Source organism: Phyllobates terribilis, unplaced genomic scaffold, assembly GCF_046119375.1.
Source record: "Phyllobates terribilis strain yellow unplaced genomic scaffold, ASM4611937v1 Scaffold_7__3_contigs__length_470593459, whole genome shotgun sequence".
In the NCBI taxonomy this organism is placed as follows: domain Eukaryota; kingdom Metazoa; phylum Chordata; class Amphibia; order Anura; family Dendrobatidae; genus Phyllobates; species Phyllobates terribilis.
The window spans coordinates 211,035,618-211,063,430 of record NW_027362767.1 but is presented as its reverse complement, the minus strand read 5'-3'; the positions used below and the strand labels follow the sequence as shown (position 1 = coordinate 211,063,430).

Here is a 27,813-nt window from a genome sequence, read left to right as displayed (position 1 = left end):
TGAATGAGAGCAACCCCCTTAAATTTCTGTCTTGAGAAATCGAAGTCCTTAATAAAATTTTCATTTTCGAAATTAATCTTTTCTGTCATTCCTTGTAACTCAAGCAATAGTGTACCAACTCAACAAATAATATAAAAGTCTATAAAATCCTAATTGTTGATTCCATGAGTTTCTCAATATTCTAAATTCTTTATATGCAGTCCCCATGTAGAGCCATGCATCTAAAACATGAAGCAAACATTCAAAGGCCATCTAGTTTAGCCTATTCTCCTGAAATATTGAGCTAAAAGAAGTCAAAACCCCTATAAAGCAGAAGCCAATATTCCTCACTTTCGTGAAAATGAAATCTTTCCTCACTCAAATGTGGCGGTTAGAATAAATCCCTTTATAAACAATCCATCTCCAGTAATCCACCCACCATAACTTATAACATTATCCCTTCAAGAAAGACGCGAAGATCCATTTTACACTGCTTTAATGGATTAACCATCATAACTTCCATTGGCATAGAGTTTCAAACTTTTACTGCTCTTACAGTGAAGAATCCCTTTTTATGTTGGTTTAAAACCTTCTTTCCTCCAGACCTATTGTTATAGTTACAGCCCTGCTATAATAAATTAGTAGTCAGATCTTTTTATTATATATTTTTAAATAATTATTAGGTTACTGTCACAGATAAGTGACGCGCCCCTGGGCCTGCTGTGTCGCGCAGCGTCTCGCGCACGGGGGCTTACCCGGAACCGGATCAGATGAGGGTTGTAGTCTCCGAGTGGCGGGGACCCGGTCCGTGCCCAGGGAGTCAGACTCAGTGTGTGGCAGTCTTGATAGATGTTATTTGAGTGTCGACTACGCCACCCGTTGATTTGCAGCTATGGAGCTGCCGCTGCAGGGCAGACCGCTGAGGCCAGTGTAGAATTGTGCAGCGTGATAGTATAACCCCCAACGGGAGGGGTATGGCCTCAGGGCAGCCGACGTGGAAGATGGGGGTAGCAGGAACCACTCAGAGACGGTGCGGTGTAATTCAGGGTCTTTACTGGTAACAACGATAGACCCTCCCGGAGTACTTGCTAGCGAACGGGGCCTGGTCAGTCCTTGAGCAGATGGGATCTCCCCTGGCCAGGCGGAGTTGTAGGCCTCCCAAACTGACTGTACTCTTCTGGCTACCTTGCTAGAAGCGGATATAAGTAGCCCACGTCCCTGAGTGTACTGTGTGGTGCTCACCCGTATGGCCGGTGACTCGGGGCCTTCTATTGGCTTCCGCTCCACGATGGCGGTGCTGGTCCCACATGTGTGACCGTGCCTTCGGGTTTCTGGGCCTGAGGACCTGAAATCCCCTGCCGGTCGGCTTCTGCTGCTGGGTAGGAGTTAGTCCCCACAGCCTCGGACGCCGGGTCCGGTAAGAAAGCTTCTCAGTCAGGGCGAGCTCTGCAGCTGCCAGCCCCTGACTCGTAGTAGTATTGCTCCCACTGAGCTCCAGCTGTTTCTTCCTATGACTGTCTCTTGTCTCTACTCTCCTTGACTCCTAACCCTGCTTCAGCCCCGGGTTTATATAGGGGAAGTTCTTCCCCTCCCAAGACTGGGCAGGAGGTGTGGCATGCACAGGATCCCTCACCAAAGGACCTCCCACCTGCTCTCAGACATAACATCTCTATCACTGTGGCAACCAGACCCCTGGGGTGTCACATTCCCCCCTAGTGAAATTTAGTACTCCGGGACTAAACATATTTTAGAAAAACATAACAAGATAAAAACAATAATAATACAATAAGAAAAACATATAAAGATGGTTACGGCATGTCCGTAACCGGGTGCAGTCTTTGAAGAAAAGCAAGGTGTCCATTTCACCAAAACAGGGAGACATAACCAGGTAGGGGTTTGTCCTACCCCGAGTCCTTAACAGTCTTTAGTCCGTCCTGGGTTACGCTCCAACTATGTACAAGGATTTCCGGTAAATCCACCAAGGACTCCTACAAATAACTAGAAACATAAAATTATACACAAGCAACAATACACAGGTAAACATAAATAAAACAATTTATACACTTCAAATCCTCCACCGTGCGGGTAACTGGCCTCTAGTGGCCCTAGTGGACCTACGGAGCTGACTGCCTAGCCCTGAACTACAGGGTGTAGGAGCTGTCAAGGGTAAACTGGGCAGCTGTCTACCGGCTCTTTGGCTCACTAGGGATATGGCAGGCTCACTGCAAGCAGAGGGTTGATCCTCCTGGTCTGCGGGTGTGGGGTCTTCTGCCTCCTGGACCGGCTGTTCTTCCAGCTCTACCTGTTGCTCCGTAGGTGCTTGGGATGCTGGTTGGAGGAAGGTGAGTACGGGTACCACAACTGCACCATTGACTTGAGTCCAAGACCGAGGGAAGTCCCCGAGCACAGTACTAACCATATCTTCCCTTTCCTCTACGGGTCGATGGTCTTCTTGTTCCTCTTCAGGGTTCCTCAGTTGTTCGGGACACTTCTTCAGGTGGTCCCGGGATACAATAGCTGTGGTTTCCCCTCCGTCTTTACTGATGGTACAAACCTTCGGGTTCTCGTGGCTTGAGGGCAGTACGGTGTACGGGTCCTTTTCCCACTGGTCGTCCAACTTGTGGAGCCGTCTCTTCCTCTTCAAGACCTGCTCTCCGGGTACCAGGGGAACAGCGGGAGCATACTGGTTGTAAGTTTTCTCTTGTCTTTCCCTAGCCTGACAGAGACTTCGCTCCACGCTCTCCTGTACTCTCCGGTACTGCTGCTGCCTCTCCGTGTCCCAGTCTGTTTCTGGTGAAGTGTCCTCGGGTGTCAGGACTCCCATTTCCAGGTCAACAGGTAGCTTACCAGGTCTTGCCCTCATTAGGTAAGCCGGGGTACAGTTGGTGGAACCTACCGGGATGTGGTTGTATAGGTCCACCAGATCGGGCAACTTCTCAGGCCACAGACTGCGTTCTTCCAGGGGCAACGTTTTTAAAAGATCCATTACCACCTGGTTCATTTTCTCACAAAGTCCATTAGTTTGCGGATGGTAGGGTGTCGTCCTTATCTTCCGGCAGCCATACAGATTGCAGAATTCCTGGAAGACCTCCGCTTCAAAGGCAGGTCCCTGGTCCGTCAGCACTTGGTCCGGGTACCCGTGTGGACGGCAAAAGTGCTGCTGGAAGGCTCTAGCTGCTGTTTGAGCCGTTAAGTCCTTGACGGGGACGACAACCAAGAACCGGGAGTAATGATCCACGATGGTTAACGCGTAGACGTAGCCACTTCTGCTTGGGGTCAGTTTTACATGATCCAAGGCTACCAGTTCCAACGGTTGCCGGGTGACGATGGACTGCAGGGGAGTCTTCTGGCTGGCACGGTCCTTCCTTCTCAGGTTGCACGGGCCACAGTCTCTGCACCACTTCTCAATGGTTCCCCTCATGCCTACCCAGTGGAATCGCTTGCGCAGCAGGAACTCCAGCTTCTTCCACCCGAAGTGTCCAGCTCCGTCGTGGTATGCCTCCATCACCATGGCTGCATCTCTTCGTGGCACCACTACTTGCCAGAGTAGTTCATGCGTCCGGGAGTTAACCATTCTGCGGCACAACTTCCCCTTGTAAAGGAACAGTCGACTCTTCTCTGCCCATAGTTGTTTGGCTTCCTCCGGAGCGTCTGGTTCAAGGCAAGCCTCCGGGCGAGTCAGCATCTCCTTCACCAGTCGGACGGCAGGGTCGCTGTCTTGCGTTTCCGCCCAGTTGTAGTGAGGTAAGGGGTTCAACGTAGCAGCCTGCTTACTCCTTACCCGGTGGGAATACTGGATAGTCCCATGACGGTGGAACGCAGGGAGTTCAACTTCTTCCAGTCCCTCCGGATCTTCTCCTTCGTCCGGCAGGTTGGGCATCCTGGACAGGGCATCCGCGTTGGTATTGGAGTGTCCGGCCCGGTATTTGATTGTGAACTCGTAGTTGGACAGACGGGCCATCCACCTCTGCTCCAGGGCACCGAGTCTTGCCGTGTCCAGGTGTGTCAACGGGTTGTTATCCGTGTACACGGTGAACCGGGAAGAAGCGAGGTAATGCTTAAAGCGCTCGGTGACTGCCCATACTACGGCCAGGAACTCTAGCTTAAATGAGCTGTAATTCTCGGGGTTCCTTTCGGTGGGTCGCAGTTTTCGGCTGGCGTAGGCGATTACTCGTTCCTTCCCCTGCTGGATCTGGGACAGTACGGCTCCTAGCCCGATGTTACTGGCGTCGGTGTAGAGGATAAAGGGCTGGCTATAATCCGGGTACGCCAGGATTTCGTCCCCCGTGAGGGCCATCTTCAGCTGGCGGAAGGACTCTTCTTCCAGCTCCTCCCATTTGAAGGGCGGCTTCTGGTTCTTGGCCTTCCGGGACTGGCCTATCAGGAGGTCCTGCATAGGTGCTGCCTTTTTGGTGAAACCGGGAATAAACCTTCGGTAGTAGCCTACCAACCCGAGGAACTGCCGCACTTCTTTTACGCTGGAGGGGCTTGGCCATTCCTTAATTGCGGTGATCTTATCAGGGTCGGGAGCCACTCCGTCAGCGCTCACCACGTGTCCCAGGTACTGCACCTTTGGTTTCAGGAGGTGACACTTGGAGGGTTTCACCTTTAGGCCGTAACTCGCCAGAGCTTCGAACACTTCCGCCAGGTGTTTCAGGTGGTCCTCATACGTCTTGGAATATACGATGACATCGTCCAGGTACAACAAGACCGTCTCGAAGTTTCTGTGGCCCAGACAACACTCCATTAGTCGTTGGAAGGTTCCTGGTGCGTTGCAGAGTCCGAACGGCATGCAGGTGAACTCGCTAAGTCCCATCGGGGTGGTGAATGCGGTCTTCTCCCGGTCCGCCTCTGCTACAGGAACCTGCCAGTACCCGCTAGTGAGATCCAAGGTAGAGAAGAAGTTAGCAGATCTTAAAGCAGCCAATGACTCCTCTATCCTTGGTAAGGGGTACGCATCCTTGTGTGTGATACGGTTGATTTTCCGGTAATCTACACACATCCTCATGGTGTTGTCTTTTTTTCTGACTAAGACTAGTGGAGCTGCCCAGGGGCTACAGCTATCCCTGATCACCCCAGCCTCCTTCATGTCTCTAAGCATCCCCTTGGCGTGTTGGTAGTGGGCAGGGAGTACGGGTCGATACCTCTCTTTTATAGGAGGATGGTCTCCCGTGGGGATGTGGTGTTCTACCCCCTTGACTCGCCCTAAGTCTAACGGGTGTTTACTGAACACTCTCTCGTACTCTTGAACCACCCGATAGACTCCTTGTTTCTGGTGTGCGGGAGTGGAGTCAGTACCCAGATGTAGTTGCTGACACCAGTCCTCCATGTTTTTCTTAGAGCCGATACCTTCCTCCGGGTGAGATGGAGGCAAGGGTTCCACAGATTGTATAGAATTTTGGTTAATGGTATATAATTTAGCTAGCGTGGCATACCGGGGCAGATACACTTCCCTCTCCCCGATATTTATTATGCGAACGGGCACCCTCCCATGGCATACATCAACCACCCCCCGTGCTGTCAAAATGGTGGGCCTACTGTCCGAGTAAACTGGTTCTACCATTGCCTGGTAATCCCTACCTCTCAGACCAATAGCTGCCCGGCACCAAATCATCATTTCACTTTTTGGGGGCATGGCAATAGGAAAAGGGTCACACATTCTTACGCTACCAATCTCACCGCCGGAGAGTTCCACCTGTTGCCGTCGCATCAGTGCCCGGATCTCTTTCTGGAGCACCCGCTGCTCGCCGGAGCTGGCGTTCTTGGCAACCTGCTGTAAAAGGAAAATCACCTCTGCAAGACAATTTTCAATTACATTAGTTCCTAGAGTTATTTTTGGGTGACTCTCATGTTTGTCAATATCTACAATGATCAGTCCCTGTGCTGCCAGTTCGACTCTACCGATTTTGATGGTCACCTCTTTAAATCCAATCTGTAGCACAGGCTGGCCATTGCTGGCGATGATACTCAAGTCGTCGTCAGGGTAGCTGGTAATATCCGAGTCATTCCAGTACTGCTTAAAGAGCACGTACGGGATGGTGGTGACCTGTGACCCGGTGTCCAGTAGGGCACTCATGGGAATGCCATCCAGTACCACAGGCAAGACTGGACGTCCTCCCACATATCTGTCGCGCCAGTTCGATGGGCCTGGTGATCTTTTTCCTGGGGGTTGGCCCTCTACCCCAGGTTGTGCCCGTTTAAAGAACAGTACCTTGCCATATGTCCGGGTTGATTGCAGCGGCGGCAGATGGGTCGTCCGTCCTCGCTGTATCGGTCACTGGGTCTCCCTCTGGCCGGTGGGGTCCTCCTTGGTCGACGCCACGGGATGTCCTCCGGTCCGGATGCCAGCTGGATCTTCCCTGGGGTGGAAACATGTAAAGACTGCACAGTTCGGGTTAGCGCAGCAACGCTCTTAGCTAGCTCTTGGACCTGATGGTGTAGGTCTGAAGCCGGGTCATTGTCCAAAGCCTGCGCATCAGCTCCCACAGGCCCTGCCGACAAGGGCGCCGCCTCCTGGTGGTAAGTAATAGCTGGGCGCCTGTGGGTCATAACGCCACCCGGTGCCGGTTCTCAGAGCACCCGGATGGCTCTGTCCTTGAACTGTGCAAAGCCCAGATGGGGATCCTGTAAGGCCATCGCCCGCAACTGAGTTCGGTGGGCATTACAATACAGTCCCTCTATAAATTGTTCGGTCAACAGCCTGTCCTCGTTTCCCACTCCATCAGGGTCGGTCTGCTTAATGGCCCTCAGGGCCTCTTGTAGGTTTAGTGCATAGTCCCTTATACTCTCATGCGCTCGCTGCTTGCACCCGTAGAATCTGAGCTTGATCTCGGCTGAGGTGCGGGTATCAAAGGTGTCCCTCAGCCGGGTTAGTATCCCTGCGACAGTCCTCCCCCCAGGTGGCCAGGACTTTACCTCCCTTTGGGCTGCCCCGGTTAATTGGGCCACCAGGATGCTCACTTTTTGCTCTTCTGTGAGGGGGTACACCTGGAAGAGGCTATCCAGTTTTTCTCTAAAGTCCTGCAGGGTATGTGACTCCCCTGAGTACTGGGGTAGCCAGGCTGCCCCCGGGATATAGGGCATGGTGAAAGGCATGACCGCCACAGCGGTGGCGCTGGCGGGGGTTGGAGCGGTGAAGCTCTCCTCCGTATCCGACATCCTTCTCCCCCCTAGTGGACCGTGGCCTACCTTGCGATGATCCTCTTCCGTAGGCCGCGGCTCCGCAGTGGATCGTCAGGGTTGAGGACCTTCCGTCGCGCTCCTGTGACGTCGGCGTCTGCTGGGCTCCTTCCAGGACCTTACGCAACGTCCGGACGTGAGGCGGGGCTTCAGTTCTCGCACGCTTTCGGAGTCCACGCCCCTCTTCTTCCCGCGCGGCGTCCTCAAGATGGCGTCCAATGGCGGGAAAACTCCACGGATGGCGGGAAGAAGGCCGAAGATGGCGCCGGATGGCGGGAAAACTTCGCGGATGGCGGGAAGAAGTCAGAAGATGGCGCCGGATGGCGGGAAACCTCACCACTGGTAAGTTTGAACAGTCTTTGCTTTTCAGGCACGCAGTACCCGGTGGTTGCGGGCACGAAATCCTGCCGACTACGCCAAAGTTGACGCGCCCCTGGGCCTGCTGTGTCGCGCAGCGTTTCGCGCACGGGGGCTTACCCGGAACCGGATCAGATGAGGGTTGTAGTCTCCGAGTGGCGGGGACCCGGTCCGTGCCCAGGGAGTCAGACTCAGTGTGTGGCAGTCTTGATAGATGTTATTTGAGTGTCGACTACGCCACCCGTTGATTTGCAGCTATGGAGCTGCCGCTGCAGGGCAGACCGCTGAGGCCGGTGTAGAATTGTGCAGCGTGATAGTATAACCCCCAACGGGAGGGGTATGGCCTCAGGGCAGCCGACGTGGAAGATGGGGGTAGCAGGAACCACTCAGAGACGGTGCGGTGTAATTCAGGGTCTTTACTGGTAACAACGATAGACCCTCCCGGAGTACTTGCTAGCGAACGGGGCCTGGTCAGTCCTTGAGCAGATGGGATCTCCCCTGGCCAGGCGGAGTTGTAGGCCTCCCAAACTGACTGTACTCTTCTGGCTACCTTGCTAGAAGCGGATATAAGTAGCCCACGTCCCTGAGTGTACCGTGTGGTGCTCACCCGTATGGCCGGTGACTCGGGGCCTTCTATTGGCTTCCGCTCCACGATGGCGGTGCTGGTCCCACATGTGTGACCGTGCCTTCGGGTTTCTGGGCCTGAGGACCTGAAATCCCCTGCCGGTCGGCTTCTGCTGCTGGGTAGGAGTTAGTCCCCACAGCCTCGGACGCCGGGTCCGGTAAGAAAGCTTCTCAGTCAGGGCGAGCTCTGCAGCTGCCAGCCCCTGACTCGTAGTAGTATTGCTCCCACTGAGCTCCAGCTGTTTCTTCCTATGACTGTCTCTTGTCTCTACTCTCCTTGACTCCTAACCCTGCTTCAGCCCCGGGTTTATATAGGGGAAGTTCTTCCCCTCCCAAGACTGGGCAGGAGGTGTGGCATGCACAGGATCCCTCACCAAAGGACCTCCCACCTGCTCTCAGACATAACATCTCTATCACTGTGGCAACCAGACCCCTGGGGTGTCACATAAGCACCATCCTAATTTAGAGGATTTCATTTTTCAAACTCTTCTGCAGGTTTCTTTATGTTAAGCCATGCCTCTAACTCCACCCAATCTCTATCTATATATGTTGGTTTTAGTAATGCAATTGGTGAACATTGATCCCCCCAGTAATGGTCATAGAAACTATGCTTTATCTATTAGGAAAAACCTCCACTGTACAATATGTTACACTGGTTAACAGCAATTAAAAGTATTAATAGTAAAAAAGGGTTTTCAAGGATTACTGGGTATTTTATGCTTATGGGCTTTAGCTAAAAACAGCAGATTTATCACTCACCTGCCGCTGCTCAAGTCCCAGTTCTAATTCCTCAACCCTGGTCTTTTTCGATAATTGTTATGATTCCGCCATTTGCTGCGTCCTAGGGACACTGTGAGTGACAGCTCAGCCGCCCTATGGATAGCAGGGGTGTCTCAGGCTGTCAGTGCCGTGAGTGACAGATCAGCCGCCCTATGGATAGCACAGTGTGTCAGGCTGTCAGTGCTGTGAGTGACAGCTCAGCCGCCCTATGGATATCAGGGGTGTCTCAGGCTGTCAGTGCTGTGAGTGACAGCTCAGCCGCCCTATGGATAGCAGGGGCGTGTCCGTCTGTCAGTGCTGTGAGTGACAGCTCAGCCGCCCTATGGATAGCACGGGTGTGTCGGGCTGTCAGTGCTGTGAGTGACAGCTCAGCCGCCCTATGGATAGCACAGTGTGTCAGGCTGTCAGTGCTGTGAGTGACAGCTCAGCCGCCCTATGGATATCAGGGGTGTCTCAGGCTGTCAGTGCTGTGAGTGACAGCTCAGCCGCCCTATGGATAGCAGGGGCGTGTCCGTCTGTCAGTGCTGTGAGTGACAGCTCAGCCGCCCTATGGCTAGCAGGGGTGTGTCGGGCTGTCAGTGCTGTGAGTGACAACTCAGCCGCCCTATTGATAGCACAGTGTGTCAGGCTGTCAGTGCTGTGGGTGACAGCTCAGCCACCCTATGGATATCAGGGGTGTCTAAGGCTGTCAGTGCTGTGAGTGACAGCTCAGCCGCCCTGTGGATATCAGGGGTGTCTGAGGCTGTCAGTGCTGTGAGTGACAGCTCAGCCGCCCTATGGATAGCAGGGGTGTCTGAGGCTTGTCGGGCTGTCAGTGCTGTGAGTGACAGCTCAATCGCCCTATGCATAGCAGGGGTGTGTCGGGCTGTCAGTGTTGTGAGTGACAGCTCAGCCGCCCTATGGATAGCAGGGGTGTGTCGGGTTGTCAGTGCTGTGAGTGAAAAATCAGCCGCCCTATGGATAGCAGGGCCGTGTCGGGCAGTCAGTGATGTGAGTGACAGCTCAGCCACCCTATGGATAGCAGGGGCATGTCGGTCTGTCAGTGCTGTGAGTGACAACTCAGCCGCCCTATGGATAGCTGGAGTGTGTCAGGCTGTCGGTACTGTGAGTGACAGCTCAGCCGTCCTATGGATAGCAGGGGTGTGTCAGGCTGTCTTTGCTGTGAGTGACAGCTCAGCCGTCTTATGGATATCAGGGGTGTGTCGGGCTGTCAGTGCTGTGAGTTACAGCTCAGCCGCCCTGTGGATAGCAGGGGCATGTCAGGCTAACAGTGTTGTGTTTGGGTTTCCTCCAGGTATTTTCCTTTCCAGATAATTGCCAGCTCAGTGGTGTTTTTATTCTATGCTCTGTATTTTGGTATTCTGATCTTTTGTTGCCGGACCTTGGATTTGCCTTTTGACTATCTGTCCATATACCTCCTTTTGCCTTTGACATATTTGGACTTTAGATAGCAGACCCTGGACTTTGCCACTGCCTATTCGTTTGTCTTATCCTTCTGTCTTTGACTTTTTACCTTGGACCTATTGACCACTCTGCCTCATGGCTAGTCCGTGAGTAGTGACTAGCATCACAATAATAATGTGAAGTCAGGATTGCAGCGCATGTGATCACTGCAGCCAATCACTGGGTTTAGTGGTGATGTCATGGTAGGCGGCATGAGACCATGAGCCTAGTGATTGGCTGCCTTGGTCACATGCTCAGTATTCATGACTTCACCACTGCAGGCTATCATAAAAGACTGGGGGCAGTGGTGCTGGAGCAGCAGTGGGTGATTAATGCTTAATTCTTTGAAGCATTTAATCCTTGACAACCTTTTAAATATTAAACATGTTACTGTGCAGCATTGCAGCTTCACATATAGATCTATGTTTACATGCTGTATATTGCGGATGTCTGCTTCTGTAAGACTTATACATTTTTACGTATGTCACTTATATGATCCTTTGAATCATTTCCATCTCTTGGTTTGATTACTGATAGTCACCCATGTGGTCAATTTGCCTTATCTACTAGCTTTTGTATAGACATGAGAAATCACTTACTGTAACATAAAACTCTTAAATCTGCTTCTGTTTTCATCTGTGAATAAAGGCTGCCATAAATTGTGGTGCATGAACAGCATGCTGCTTACGGAAATACTACTTCTCTGTATTGTTGCCCCCATAGCCATTCCATATGCATAACAGTGCCATACATAGTCTTTGGTCTACTGTTTTAAAGTGCCGGAGTGAAAGCACCATACATGATCAACCTAATAATCCCAACAATTGCTAAAAAATACTCCATTACAGTGCCTTTAAAATCGTGCTCATTTTCTATAACCATGGAGGGCTCAAGAAATAATGATACATCGTACACAAATAGCATTTCTTAAATTAACCACCATGTAGTGCCCATAAAATGTGTCACGCAGTTTGTCCACCAGGCTCACCGGTAATGACTGTGCAGAGCATAAAACAGTTCCTGGTCTCTCCTTGCTACTATTTGGTGCATTTTAAGCTAAACCCCCAGCATGCAACTTTGTACCATAAATGGCCATCTGGATAGCGTCTGTCCAAAAGTTCAGATGCTATCCAGATGTATTGCCTGCTCCTTTTGTTCTGATCCGCTTTCCTCCTGGTATTCTGGCCTCATACCGTTAGCTGACTACACCTTTGTCTCTTCCCTTGGTTTATGATGTACCATCCTGGCTTTTGACCTTGAAGTTCTTGACTACCCTGACTCTTGGCTTGTCAGCCGGAAGTGACTCAATGTCACGCCATCATTAGAGAGCTGGTATTCTATAAGTAGCCCTTGAGTAAGATTTTATCACCAGTTTGTGCAATCTCCAGGGTTAATGAACAGTAGAAGATAGAAGATGATACCTCCACTCATTGGCTGGCCACGACATCTAATGCTGCTGCTACGCAGCAGTCACAGCTCTGATTTCAGGGTATACATCTGAAAAAGAAGTTCAGGACAGTGGAACAAAGCTTAAAAATCCAGAACTGTCCTCCTGCATCTGGGATGGTTAAGAGGCACGCTTGGACTGGCACACAGGAGAACAGGAGAATCACCCGGTGGGCCCCATTTCAGAAATGGGTTTGGCACACTACACTTAATGTAAAAGGTATAAACAAAAACTGCATCTCATCATTCACTTACCAAACTGCATAGTTAATATTTTATAGAATCATAGACAAATTTGTGGAAGAGGGTAATGTTTTATTTGCATGTAGCTGAACAGTGGGCCTTCAGAAATAATGTTACTGGTGATCCCGTGGCATCCGGATCGGACACTTTTAGGAGGTATATCACTTTTGATGTTTAGTGGAGGAGCAAATGATTGTGATGACAGTATTGAGGCTGAGGAACATGAGGATTTGAGGCTGAGGAACATGAGGATCTTAGCCAGGTCACTGATCACTGGATCTGCTGGTTTATTAGAAGCAGCCACAGAATTTTGGTTTGAGAGACAGAGTGCATTGCACCTAAATGTTGGAAAACATGATAGTGGCTAATGCGATAGATGGGGTTTACACTAGCCAATAGTGTCCGTTAAATGAATGGTTGGCTACATGTTCGCCAAGCAACTGACGTTGAATAACCTGTTTGGACAGATTAATGACTCATCTGATGCTCACAGGATAGATTGTTCTGTGCGCATAAACTGTTATTGTTCTCGGCAGCACAAGTCTTGTTTACACAGGATAATGTGCTGCCAATGTGACGCCCAGCTGCGCTTGGTATCACAGATCCTGGAAGAGTGCATTGATGGATTCCTCCACAAGAGGCCCTCATAAACATTCACACATCTCCACCTTCCACCTCAGACCAGCAGAGGGAGCCCGTTAGGGATATAAATAGGGAAGGTGGAGCCAGGCAGTTTAGTCTAGCCAGAACGGAGTTCCTGCTCACAGTCAGAGAGGGACAAAGTTCTCAGTTCGGTTCCTGCAGAAATATGTCTGCAGAGGTAAGCCCAGTCTAGACTCAGTTGAAGCTCGGAATAGGGAGCTTAAGGTGTGCCGGCGCCATAAGATCGGTGAAGCCGTTAGTGTGTATAGCCTAGTGAGGGCCTGAGTAGGCCGAAGGTGAGTGGAGAGTTAGTACAGAGGGGCCAGAGGAGCTTAACTAGGCCACCCCGAAGAATTTACCGGACACCGGGTCCGAAGCTGTCACGGGTGTGTCGCCACGAAGATCGTCACGATTACACAGCCTGACTTCTCGCAGCTGACTTTTTGGTGCTTTGTGTTTTCGGCAGTGAGGGAGTTAATTCTCTCTCTCTCTGTGCTAGACGAGGTCCAGCCTCACCCAGCTGCAATCAATGCTGCTGTAGTGAGTCTCCTTCAAATGCCTGCTGGTCTGTTTGGGAAGTGTCGGTGAAAGCATTTCATACAGACTTACAGAGCGGATTGTGGTATTTGGAGTTTCTGAGATAAGTGTATTTGGAGTGGTTTTTCCCTTCCTCGCTTTATCATTTATCTCCTTTCCCGTTGGTGTTCCCTCTGTTGTAGTTGTGTAGTTTTTGTATGCAAGGTGGTTTTGGTTTTTCCCTTGTACTGTCTCGTTCGTCTAAGTACTGTGTGTGGGCATATTATTACTTGTCCTCTTTTGTTGTGATCGGGGTCCTTCTCAGGACTAGATTACTTAGGTGCAGGGATCCTCAGGAGGTAGGGGTTACGCTGGCGGCCTGGACCTCTGTACCTTTAACAGTACCTCCAGGTTGAGGGATTAGTCAGGGCCCCAGCTTAGGGTCAGCTTAGGCCCCCTACCTCCAGTATACAGAGACAGCGTGACATTTTCACCGACCCACTTAGTTTTTCTCCAGCTACCATGGATCCAGTAGCCGGTCTAGCTCGGCGGTTGCAGAGTTTGTCCATGGAGCTGGCGGACGTTAGGTCCAAGGTTTTGCATCCTCAGGAGCAAGCCGGACCAGAACCTAAAGTAGCTCTCCCTGACAGGTTCACTGGGGGGCGGGACAAGTTTTTTGTTTTCCGGGAGGCATGCAAATTGTACTTTCGGCTGCGGCCTCGGTCATCGGGGAGTGAAGAACAAAGGGTGGGAATTGTCATCTCGCTCCTACAAGGGGACCCACAATCTTGGGCGTTCTCTCTTCCCCCGGGCTCCCCGGCTCTCCAGTCAGTGGATAGGTTTTTCGCTGCTCTGGGACTCGTATATGATGACCCAGATCGGATCTCCCTTGCTGAGTCTAAGTTACGTAGGATCCAGCAGGGAGATCGTCCGGCGGAGGAATTCTGTTCGGAGTTCCGTAGGTGGGCCACGGACACCCAGTGGAATGACCCGGCTCTTAGGAGCCAGTTTTGTCAGGGTTTATCCGACAAATTACAGGATGTGTTGGCACAGTTTGACTCTCCCGCGTCACTGGAAGCCGCTATGGCCCTGGCTATTCGCGTTGACAGACGGCTTCGGGAGAGGTGCGGGATAACTCGACCCCCTGTGATGACTCCACCTCCTACAAGGTCCCCTCATATGGTGGTTCCCCTGGTCAGTCCAGAGGAGCCTATGCAATTAGGAGGGACATCATTTTGGGGGAGGGGACCGGTGGTGCGCCATAAGACAGGAAGGTGTTTCTTCTGCGGGAGAAAGGGACATTTTATTGGGGGGTGTCCATCCCGTCCCTTGCAGAGTGAAGAGTCGTCGGAAAACTGCTGATCCCAGGTTGTGTGGTGGACGGCAATCTGGGAGTAGGTATTTCGTCCCTAGGTTCGTCTCAGTTTCTCGTACCGGCGGAGGTGGTGGTGGGTACGAGAACTGAGAGGATATCTGTTCTTCTGGATAGTGGGGCCGGGGCTAATCTGGTTGATGCTCGGTTTGCCCTGGTTCAAGGTATGCGATTGAGTGAGTTGGCTAAACCCATCCCCATATTCTCGATCGATGCCAGGCCTCTCGGTCAGGGAAGTTTTTCGCAAGCTGTGCATGACGTAAAACTTCAAGTGGGGGCGATACATAAAGAACTGTTGTCTTGCTACGTGTTGGAGGGTCTTCCCACTCCTATAGTGTTGGGCCTTCCTTGGTTAACTAAGCATAACCCGGTTATTAATTGGCAAACCAGAGAGATAAGCCAATGGAGTAAATTCTGTAATAAAAACTGCATGAACACGGTCATCGGTGCGGTTACTCCTTGGGTCTTACCTCCATTTCTGGCGGACTTTGAGGATGTATTCTCGGAGAAAGAGTGTCTGGTCCGGACCTAAGTGTGAACGATCTGGTATGGTTGTCTACCAGGAATATTAAACTTAAGGTTCCCTCCTGGAAACTGGGTCCCAGGTTCATCGGGCCGTACAGAATCAGTTCTATTATTAATCCGGTGGCATTCCGTCTTGACCTCCCCCCTACGTTTAAAATTCACAACGTGTTCCACAGATCGTTGCTTAAGAGGTATGTGGCGCCGGTGGTACCGTCACCTTTACCTCCCCCTCCAGTGGTGGTCAATGGTAACTTGGAGTTCCAGGTATCAAGGGTCATCGATTCACGTTTTAATCGCCGGTCCCTTCAGTACCTGGTTCATTGGAAAGGGTATGGTCCTGAGGAGAGGATGTGGGTTCCTGCGTCGGATATTAACGCAGACCGATTAGTTCGGGCCTTCCACACGACTCATCCGGATAAACCTGGCCCTGAGGGTCCGGAGGCCCCTCGTAGAAGGGGGGGTACTGTCACGGGTGTGTCGCCACGAAGATCGTCACGATTACACAGCCTGACTTCTCGCAGCTGACTTTTTGGTGCTTTGTGTTTTCGGCAGTGAGGGAGTTAATTCTCTCTCTCTCTGTGCTAGACGAGGTCCAGCCTCACCCAGCTGCAATCAATGCTGCTGTAGTGAGTCTCCTTCAAATGCCTGCTGGTCTGTTTGGGAAGTGTCGGTGAAAGCATTTCATACAGACTTACAGAGCGGATTGTGGTATTTGGAGTTTCTGAGATAAGTGTATTTGGAGTGGTTTTTCCCTTCCTCGCTTTATCATTTATCTCCTTTCCCGTTGGTGTTCCCTCTGTTGTAGTTGTGTAGTTTTTGTATGCAAGGTGGTTTTGGTTTTTCCCTTGTACTGTCTCGTTCGTCTAAGTACTGTGTGTGGGCATATTATTACTTGTCCTCTTTTGTTGTGATCGGGGTCCTTCTCAGGACTAGATTACTTAGGTGCAGGGATCCTCAGGAGGTAGGGGTTACGCTGGCGGCCTGGACCTCTGTACCTTTAACAGTACCTCCAGGTTGAGGGATTAGTCAGGGCCCCAGCTTAGGGTCAGCTTAGGCCCCCTACCTCCAGTATACAGAGACAGCGTGACAGAAGCTTACCGGGATCTCTACGACCCAGTAAGGCATAACCGGGATCCCTGGAGAACTACAAGTCCCAGGATCGCTAAAGTGCTGATACATAACAGAGCCAGGAGACACATAGGCCCCGCAAGCTGAGGAGCGTGTATTCCAAGGATAGGCCCTACCATAAGGTCGGCCTGCACAGGACAGAGACAAAGTTAGGCCTAGCTCCAGGCAGGTCAGAAACTTACTACGCAGAGGCAAGTAACAGGAGGCCCTACACCCGCTTATTGGGGAGGATCCTGACATGCACCCTTCACCCTACAGTGCTCCGGGATGTGCCTGATTTTCCATCAGTAAAAGGTACTGAAGTGACTATCGTGTCTGTCCCTGTTCTTGATCTGACCCGGCTGGGTCTCGCCTGTCCTGCATTCCCCGTTCATACACTGCCCTGAGGCCTAGCTCCACCTGTGGGGAGCTATACCATCCAGCTGCCTTATCATCGGCCTCAGTGGACTGCGCAGCGCTGGTGATTCTCACCAGAAACCACAGGTGGCGTCACAAACTATTATAAAACTAAGAAACTTATTATCCCCTTTTTAAAGAGCGACCCCAGAGTACGGGCCCTGGAGCCGACCACCGCGACATCCCCAAGGCCAGGCTAAAGGCCTAGGTACCCGAGTCATCCCCATTCCCCTGGGCGAGTCACCAAGAACGATGCTTTTTAAGCAAGCTCAACAATCATTTCATCTGACAAATGAGTGTTTTGCGTTTTGCTTGTTTTATTCGTTTATCGGGTGATCTGCAGCCTGTTTACACTGCCCGATAATTCCCAGGAATGCTCGTTTCCCAATAATCGGGCAGTGTAAATGCAGCCTTCCTCTGAAAGAAAACTGAGCTCACAAACAAATGGTAATTAGAGAGGGAAAATTGCTAAAATATACAATTTTTTTTCCCTAGCACTGTAATTCATAAGTGAAACTTGTTTAGTTTAGAGAACAGTGAAGTTGTGAATGAATTAAACACATAAATATTCTGCCACAAAATGCTATACAGAAAAATTCCTTTAGTCGGCCTCTTGATAGCTTGGTTTCCACAAAAAAATAATCCAAAAGTCTGTTTTAATCTGAAATTATACACTGAAATCTGGAATTTTCCAGATCCAAAGAATGAAACCCAAGTGGCCGAACGTCAGGCAGAAAATCTCATGGGTTGATTGATGTCAATAATTAGAAAAATAATAATCTGGCAAATGATGGATTACTGGAATGTTCCATGTGTTTTACAGTTAGAGCTGATGACATTGTTGCCAAGGTTAGAGATGTGTATTCTCAGTTCCTGGAATAAATACAGTATGGAAGCGAATATGATATCATGTTAGATCTGTAGTCTGTTGGGGGAGAGACGCATTGTATTGACTCAGACATCGGTGTTTATTGCATTGAACGTATGCTGTGTGTCAGAGTTTAACTGGTCTGATGGCAAAGGCACGAACCTTTGGTTAAAATATGCATTTTCTGTCCTATGTAAAATCCTCCATGCCACAGCACAATGTTATCTTTAGCTTTCTCAGACGTATTGATCCATTTTATTACTCCATTGGCTGAAATCCATAAAGCAGTTCCTTGGAATTCCAAGACTCTTGTTAACAATAACTAAAGAATTTTCAGAAACAATAATATTTTGATCAAAGAAAAAGCAGCGCCCGTCATCATGCGTATGACCTAAACACACAGACCTCCCCGTAATGAGATGGGCTCAGTTCCAATTACACTTAATAAACACTGTATTTTGTTGTAGATTCTTATCTTAAGTCGTAGACTCCTTGAAATTTTCCAGATTTCATATTGAGATATCATGCACTTTTAGCCAGCAATGTTTACAGATCCTCTTTTCTACCTAATGCTTCATTGTAACCTTCTAAGTTCAAGTTATCGAGCACATTTTTCTTAAAGGGCTTGTCCAGGACTACAATACAGACACATGTTTGGAATTGACTAGCAGGACCCAGTCCATCGACCACATGGGTGATCAACAGGAACCTTGAGGACCACTTCATACCTGATATGGCTCTTCTTTTGACTAGCTAGACTGTTTCAACATCTCATGCGCGTCATACCGATGACATCACGACAGACTGGCTAATCAAAAGAAGAGCCACGGATGCAACAAGGTAGGAGTCAGTTCTCTGTGGTCCTGAACTGCAACCACAGATTACTGGCGTGGCCTAATCACACTAACTCTACTGATGAACTATCCTCGGTTTATCAATATCAGATCGATGGAGGTCTGATACCTGGCACCTCTGCCGATCAGATGACTATGTACGGGGCAGAAACACCACAGCTCCATTTATATTGTAGAGGCCTTTCTTGGGTATCGCAACTCAGCTCAAATTGTTCTGAATTGGAGCTGAACTGTTCTGCTCGATAATGGTCACTACACAGCGTACAGAACTGTGCTGTGCATGTTCCATAACCTGTGTACTTCTGGTGCCCATGGGACCTGCTAACACCACTGATCTGATATTAATGAGCAATCTTAAGGGCATGGCATCAGTATCATAGTTCTGGCCAACTCCTAAAAAGGGGTATTCTAATTTCAGTAAGTGATGACATATTAATAGAATATGTCAACACCTAATGATTGCTGGGCATCTACCTTCTGGAAGCCCCACCATTCTTGTAAATAAAGTTCTTCACCTGTAGGTGAAGTACAGTCTATAAGTGCCACACACAGTTTTTCCCTCTTCAGGGCTGTTCTTTGCCGTCCTATGCAGTACGACTCCATTGAAGTAAATTGGGCAGACAGCCCGGCGTCCAAGAGAGCTGATGTACAGGCAAAAACGTTGAAACAGTGTTGTGCCCTATTTAGTCTCAGGATTTGGTGGGATCACAGAGGTTTGAATCCCAGCGGTCATTAATTAATGGCATATCCTAAGTAATTTGCTATCTCTTACAGAAATGGGAATACCCCTTTACAATCAATTCTGGAAATGCTAAAAGAATTGTCAAAGCAATGTCTACCTTGTCATGGCTCGTATATATGACCATATTAGCATGCCAGAAAATCTCTTAGTATTGTATTGCTGTAACGGGGCGCCCATAAAGGTATATGGTGTCCTATTGTAGCTGGAAACCTCCTTCCTTTTTGGGGGAAATCTATTTATGACGGCCTTACTGCACAATACATGATGGCTGCACTAAAGTTTATCTATTAGAGATAAAACCTCATCATTTGGGAGCCTTGACACTAACAGACCGCATGACCTTAGCTGATTGCAGGAGGTCCTAGAAGAACCTATGTAACACGTATGTACTAGGAATTCCTACAGTACAGAAGAGATGTCTCAACTAAACACGAAATTAATGTTTTTAAGTAACTTGAATCATAACCTTTATCATAAGTAAAAAAAAACTAAAGATGACCTCTCACCAGGTGAAAGAGGCCAAATTTTTCTCCTATTTTATTCCTGCTGATTCCTCAAAGTATTCCGGAGACATGGGCCTTTATATTTCGTGATACTTTTAATGTTCCTTATGAATTTTGTAATGCAGAACATCTTCAGACAATCCTGTGAGCAGTACCTTCTTGGGAAAGCCATAAAAATGAGCACTACCGTAAATATGAAGGCCCAAATGTCTGGAGCCGTATAACGGGGTAAAAAGAAACAAGACAAAAAAAACCCCCCGCAATACTCAGGGTAGCAGCGGGAATAAACTAAGAGCAAAACATGTCAACTTTTGACCCAATGACAGGTCCTCTTTAAATAGTGCTGAACACTTAGAGCTCATTCTCACGTCACTTTTTTTTGCTTACATATTTTTTACGGATAGCAATTGTACCTATGACACTCTATGGGGTTGTTCACATGTGCGTGATTTTTGGCAGACCGAGTGGTTTGGTGCAAATTCATGGAGACATGTCCAATGTTGTTCCAAGTGTCGGATCAAACTCGGCAATGATAGTCTATGGGTCCTGACTTCATCCTTAGTAACTTTTTTAGATAAAGAGCCTATAAACTGGCAGTAGCCACCATTACACCATATTGTTGGCATCTATTCATTCATGATCCAGTTATTGGGCCACCTAAATGGACCACCAGGAGTCACACACCATGGATGTATTTATAACATTAAGCTTTCTTAAGGTTTTCTTGGCCCAATAATTTTGCTCAGGACTCCGGTTAAATGAAGCAGGTGTTTCAGACTTCCTGACCTTCCTGTGTAAGCACTTCACACCTTTTATATTAGGAGATCATGGAAAGGTCCCAGAAAATGGCAGCACTGGAAGTTGAAGAATTCCTCAAGTATTCATGTGTAATTTGACTGTGGTGGAAATAGTTTTTTTTTCCAGTATTTTACACATTTGGGGCCTGACTCATCATTGAATTTTCGCCATTTTTTTTGGTGTGAATACCTCTCAATTAGTGACTTTTTGATTTGCCAAATTCACCTAACATTTTGCATTTTTATTAAGTTGTCCTTTGTAGTTAAGTCAGCTTTCTGATTTTTATGTCAATGTGGCTTGGCAAAAGTTGCAAAATTTACTTCAAATGTATTCCAGTCCCATCCTAAAGTGATTTTATGCACGCCAGGTATTTTGGCACATTTTTTGTCCTACTTTTTGTGCTAAAAAGTTGCAAAACAGGAATAAGGAAAAAAAAAGACCGTTTTTTATTTTGCGTAAAATTCACAAAGTGCAGGCGCCATTTTAAAGAATTTGGCACAAAAAAAAGCAACAAAAACCACCATACAAAAAGAAAAGTGATTTTAAAAAAATTGCAAATATTGAATTGGAGTCTTGGTCTTTTCAGTATCAGATTTTATTTTTTGGAGGGTCCAATTTGGGTTACATTAACCCCTTCACGATATATGATGTACATGCACGTCATATGTCGCGTCCCTGGGTTTGATGCGGGCTCGGCATGTGAGCCTCCATCTCTCCTGGCAGATAATGCTCCTTTGACAGCCGTGGGTGGAGTGGAGCACCGCCCGCAGCTGTTAACCAGTTAAATCCCGCTGCCAATCTCTGACAGTGGCATTCAACACACGCTGGCAGGGGGGCGCGTCATTCCAAGTGCCCATCAGTGCACCCGTGACGTGACCATGAGGCGCTAAAGGGTTGTAATGACAGCTGGGGGTCTGCTGATGACCCCCACACCTGACATTACAATACTCCTGTGAAAGCCAGCTTTTAGCTGATGTTCATAGGAGACTGTGATTTTCTCTATACATAGCAGTGCTGATGCCCTGATATCTATAGCACAAGCGATGGGATAACTGCAGCTGCAAATCCCCTAAGTTGAAAAAAAAAAAAGATTTTAAAAATATGTAAAAAAAACAAACCACAAAAGTTCAAACCATTTGCTTCAATAAAAATAAAACAATTCTAGAAAATTGAAAACACACATATTTGTTATCCTCGCGTTCTTAAAAGTCCAATCTATCAAAATATAATGTAAATGAATGCACTAATCATATCTGTTTTGTTAATTTGGTGTAACTGCAAATGGTCTGCAATACCAACAAAGCTGTACACGGATGCAGAAACTTCTGGAAAATGGCCTGTTTAAATATAACAAAGAGTTAATCATCATCCTCTACTACGGCACCCACTCTCTTTTGCCGATCACCTCGGCATTAGAGAGGAGCGAGCATGCTTGTTACTCGAGATTTATGAGCATGCTCGGGTGTTTTCCGAGTATCTTCAGCGTGCTCGGGTGTTATGTTTGAGTCACGCCGTGCGCATGATTTGCAACTTTCTGACAGCTTTAATACATGTGAAGAATGCCTGTTTCTTAGGCATTCCTCACATGTATTAAAGCTGTCAAACAGTCGCAAATCATGAGCACGGAGTGACTAAAACATAACGGCCGAGCACGCTGAAGATACTCGGCAAGCACCCGAGCATGCTCGCCGAAAGGGTTAACTTTGAACATACTCGCTCATCACTACTCAACATCAATGATGGGATTATTCATTCAAAATTTTCTGGGACTTCTCAAAGTCCTCTCCTCGATGTCTGTAACAACAACGAGTGTCCAACACATGGTTTTCCATTGTTTTTTTGGCATAGGCCACGAATCCTGAATTACACCACTCATGCTTTGTGTTACACCATCTATCCATTCCAAAACACTACTTCGTGACAAACCACTTTCTCTATACTGTGCACAAAGTCTTCGGTTAATATCAGCACCACAAAACACCATAAGACCACAAAAAAAAATGAATGGCTGCTCTTCTTTCCTGCAAATCACACATAGGACTGCCATTGTTTCTCACACTGCACTGACATAACACAATCTCACCTGGACAGCAGTGACCGGGGAAGCGTCAATCTCATATGGAAAGCGCTGATAACATAGTGCGCCCCACAGACGATTTAATATAACTAAAGTGCAGATAATTTTTGACTCACCCTCAAAGCAATCTGTTTTTCTACTTTTTTTTCCATTCTTACTAAATATTTATATGTACAGACCCCACTACAATTTCCATGTACAGATTATCGTGTAATTTAGGAAAAATGTCTGCAATATTAAAATTTTCTGTTTGATGAAGGGAAGCAGTCAATGTCTGAGACGCTTTTTCCCCATATTTATTCAGCTGATATTTTGCTTGTCTGAAATATGTGCTGCGGAGGAATGAATGAGAGCAGTGTATATCGATGAAGACAAGTAACTTGCCTAATAACAAGATTTGTGTGTTCTAGCCGCTAAATAGTGGAAATGAATATCAAGTATGGATGCTGAAAGTTTTGAACCTTGTCTCCAAATGACAAACTGTGGAGAAATCTATTTCACACTGTTTCATGTCAGAATTGTCTAGTTTACAAATAATGCGAGAAAAAAACATTATGATATAGACACATCTTTGTTTGATCGCCCCGGCTTTGAAATTAAAGAGGTTTTCCACTACATGGACAACTCCTTTTAAAATGAAGTAGTCCACCTTGTAAAATAAAAATAACCAATACCTCCTGCCCTACATTGACTGCTCCAGGTCTCCGCAGACTCTTAAAATATTGTTATGTCACGTCAGCCCTGCAGCCAATCAGCGGACACTAATAAGCTCTCATTTCCTACAGATACATGTGCAGAAGTGAGAGTGCAACAACCCAATAGGCTGGAGCAATCAGTGAGGAGGCGGAGCGCTGACCAGGAAAAATATACCATGCAACCCAATAGGCTGGAGGAATCGGTGAGGAGGCGGAGCGCTGCCCAGGAAAAATGTACAGTGCAATATTCAGCTAATATTATTAATTTTATTGAAGTCCACAAATTGACAGATCACAAACCGGTTTTCGGCTCCAGACAGAAGGCTTTTTCAGGTAATCACCTGATGAAGGCTCCTGTCTTGAGCCAAAAAACGGTTTGTGATCTGTCAATTTGTGGACTTCAATAAAATTAATAAAATTAGCTGAATATTGCACTGCATATTTTTCATTAGCAGCTCACCGCCTCCTCGCCGATTCCTCCAGCCTATTGGGTTGCACGGTATATTTTCCCTGGGCACCGCACCGCCTCCTCGCCGATTCCTCCAGCCTATTGGGTTGCACTGTATATTTTCCCTGGGCAGCACACCGCCACCTCGCCGATCCCTCCAGCCTATTGGGTTGCATGGTATATTTTTCCTGGGCAGCACACCGTCACCTTGTTGATTCCTCCAGCCTATTGGGTTGAACTGTATATTTTCCCTGGGCAGCACACCGCCACCTCGCCGATTCCTCCAGCCTATTGGGTTGCACTGTATATTTTCCCTGGGCACCGCACCGCCACCTCGCCGATTCCTCCAACCTATTGGGTTGCATTGTATATTTTTCCTGGGCAGCACACCGTCACCTCGCCGATTCCTCCAGCCTATTGGGTTGAACTGTATATTTTTCCTGGGCAGCGCACCGTCACCATGCCGATTCCTCAAGCCTATTGGGTTGCTGTATATTTTTCCTGGGCAGCACACTGCCACCTCGTCGATTCCTTCAGCCCATTGGGTTGCACTGTATATTTTTCCTGGGCAGCACACCGCTACCTCGCTGATTCCTCAAGCCTATTGGGTTACAATGGTGATTTTTCCTGGTCAGCACACTGCCACCTCGTTGATTCCTCCTGCCTATTGGGTTGCATGCTATATTTTCCCTGGGCATCGCACCGCCACCTCTCCGATTCCTCCAACCTATTGGGTTGCACTGTATATTTTTCCTGGGCAGCACACCGTCACCTCATCGATTCCTCCAGCCTATTGGGTTGAACTGTATATTTTTCCTGGGCAGCGCACTGCCACCACGCCGATTCCTCCAGCCTATTGAGTTGTACTGTATATTTTTCCTGGGCAGCGCACCGCCACCTCGCCGATTCCTCCAGTCTATTGGGTTGCACGGTATATTTTCCCTGGGCATCGCACCGCCACCTCTCCGATTCCTCCAGCCTATTGGGTTTTACTGTATATTTTTCCCGGGCAGCGCACCGCCACCTCTCCGATTCCTCCAGCTTATTGGGTTGCACGGTATATTTTCCCTGGGCATCGCACCGCCACCATGCCGATTCCTCCAGCCTATTGGGTTGCACGGTATATTTTCCCTGGGCATCGCACCGCCACCTCTCTGATTCCTCCAACCTATTGAGTTGCACTGTATATTTTCCCTGGGCATCGCACCGCCACCTCTCTGATTCCTCCAACCTATTGAGTTGCACTGTATATTTTTCCTGAGCAGCACACCGTCACCTCATCGATTCCTCCAGCCTATTGGTTTGCACTGTATATTTTTCCTGGGCAGCGCACCGCCACCTCGCCGATTCCTCTATCTAATGTTAACCCGCTCAATCCCTGAGCGTATTCTCTTCTGGTGCCCTCTCCCACCTTCAAAGTGAATTTGATTCAACAACTGCCAAGTTCTACCGTGCCACACGAGCACATCTATATTGTATGCTTCTACGGAATAGGCTGGAGGGCTCGCTTGGCATAACAATGTCAAGTGAGCACTACTTCATTTAACAAGAGGTCATCCAGGAAGTAGAAAACCTCTTTAATGACTCTCTAGGTCATAATGTACATGTCTCTGTACACAGTACAGATATATTCTCCTTTAGAGGCTATACTTTTAATGGCCATCTGATATAGGCAGCCACAGTTGTTTTCTTTCCAATTCATACAAAAGCAAAGTGGATAGAGGTAAAGTATGGCCCCCTACACATTTATGGACGTCATCTTTCACCTCCATACATATTAGAAGCTGCACAGAGCCATTAGACAGTTGTGTGCTTAAAAGTTACAAGGGTGTCCTAGGGAATAAATATTGATAATTTTCTATTTATTTGCATAAATATTGATAAATTAGCTGTAAAAAGTACCGTAAGTGATATCTTTTTTACTAATTTAGTCCTATTAAGCCAGACTCCCCTGGCATTTGATTGCCAATCCGACTCAGGTTCCAGCAGTTTTGGCTACTGGACCAGTGCTTTATACTGAACAGTGTTTCCTGCGTCAGCATGGGATCGAAGCTGTTTGTAAAAGGGGTCAACTGACTGCTCAATTCAGCCATCCAGTCCCCTTCTCTGTCACAGTTGATGTATAAACTGAGAAAGGGGTTGGCTTTGCTATGGAAATAAGCATTAAAGGAAATATGTCAGCAGGTTTTTGATATGTAATCTGAGAGCAGCATGGTGTAGGGACAGAGATCCTGATTACAGCAATGTGCCACTTACTGTGTGTTGCTGTTTCAATAAAATCAGTGTTTTATCAGCAGGAGATTAACAATACAGGACTAGGTGTCTCATGCCTCCTGGTCCAACCATGTCCCCACCCCTGATTAGCAGCTTTCTGTCAATATATAATGTTCATGGAAAGCAGCCAATCAGTGATGTGGACGGGGTTATACAAAGCTCAGCATTCTGAGCTCTGCTAGATCTACAGCAGAGAAAATTGTGATTCTATCTCAACTACAGCACACTGTAAACTAAGTGACAAATCACTGGAATCAGGGTCTCGGCCCCTACATAATGCAGCTCTCAGATTACAAAGCAAAATCCCGCTGACAGATGCCCTTTAAATGATCAAATACTGACCATGTAAAACGTTGTCAATTTAATCATAAATGTTAATTTTGTGTTTTGAAACAATTCAAATCATTTTGTGTATTTCAGGACGCCCCGACGTTGAGCAGCCATGTGAAACAAGCGTAAGGACATGGAGTCCTGGAGCCAACGACAACTCGGTGCCTCCAGCTTGCACTGAGTCACATGGATGCTATCTGCAGCTGGAGTTTACCTACCCAGTGATTCCACAGACTCTAACTATTTGGGTGACATTTGTAACCACAGACTTAGATACAAAAGGAGCTGAGGTGGAAGTCAAAGTCCTTTATGTCAATGGGGAGAATTCATCACTAGGCATTCAAAGTATCTTCTGTGATGTTCCTCTGACCATCAAGTTGGACCATATTAAAGTTGAGGTTTATGCCATTCAGATCTACACCAAGGATAACCAAATGGAGATTGATGCTGCTATGATCACCTCAGTGCCTAACTGTCCCTTGTGTGCGGACTGCAAACCAATCCACTACAACGTTCTTCGAGACCCAACTTTTCCACCCGGTACGTCTTCTTTGACCTCCAGCCTTCAAAGAAGGTACATAGACAGGTAGGTGATAATGCCCATAGAAGTTGAATGTGATAAATATGATACACTTTGCACAGGCTAACAAAAGAGAAAAGTATAAATTTTAACTAAATTTCCATAAATGGCAAACTCAAGAAAATTAAAGAAGTCTCAGTATTTTTTTTTTTCCCTAAGCCCTCCTAATTATGCGTGTAAGGGTATTAAAATACTTATTAATCATTGTCATTCTCGAAGAGATAGGCAAGTATTTTAATACCCTTAATCTACATTACATAGATAATTAGGAGGCTTTAAGGGAAAAAAGACTTTACTTCTTTAAAAGAAGACATATATTTATGTCAACCCAAGCTTGCTTTGATCCCCCTACATGCTTGAGAATCAGATGGCTGTAGACATGAGTTGAAGAGTCTTTAATGATTTGGTGGTTTTCATACTTTCTTACTTTGAAATGCTTTTATTTGAACCCATTTTAGATTCTGTTTAGCTGATGGCTCTCTCAGCAAAAAAACTTTGAATTTCCAGTATTAATAAGCACATTGTACTTAAAAAATAACAATGGTGCTTTAACTAAAAGGGTTGTCCACTACTAGGACAACTCCTTCTTGATCAAAATGTTTGTCCCCAATAAAATAAAAAAGCTTATACTCATCTCCCGTGCTGGCTCCTTCCAGCGGTGTCGGCCCTCGCTCTCCCGGGGCTCCCGTTCTGTCGTTGTGACACATGACGCTGGCGTCCAATTCACACCAGTGTCATTTTCTCCACCTTTGGAAAAACTGAACATGAAGAAGTCCGGGCTGCAGCTGATTTTGGACTTCCTCTTCATGCTCAATTCGACAGGAGACGGAGACAGTGACTCATTAGTTGTCCAAGCAGTCAATCAGTGGACAACTTCTTTAAGAAGATCTTGAAGAACTATCAGGACCCAAGTTCTGTAAGTAAGGGAACATATTCTAACAACTGCACTTGTGTACTTTTTAGAACACTAGAAAATGTACTGGCATGAAGATATAATAAATATCCTTCAGAAAT

General features: G+C 47.6%; 1 protein-coding gene across 2 annotated transcripts in view; it reads left to right on the top strand.

Annotated features, from left to right (window-relative positions):
- PAPPA (pappalysin 1) overlaps nucleotides 1-27,813 on the top strand; it is a 461,556-nt gene that overhangs the window by 196,643 nt on the left and 237,100 nt on the right. Inside the window, exon 7 of one of the 2 annotated variants that reach the window (XM_073639720.1) lies at nucleotides 26,310-26,793. In XM_073639720.1, coding sequence (XP_073495821.1) covers nucleotides 26,310-26,793 — 484 coding nt within the window. Of the gene's footprint in view, nucleotides 1-26,309; nucleotides 26,806-27,813 lie in introns of both variants that reach the window. The other variant, XM_073639719.1, reaches the window with a different exon arrangement.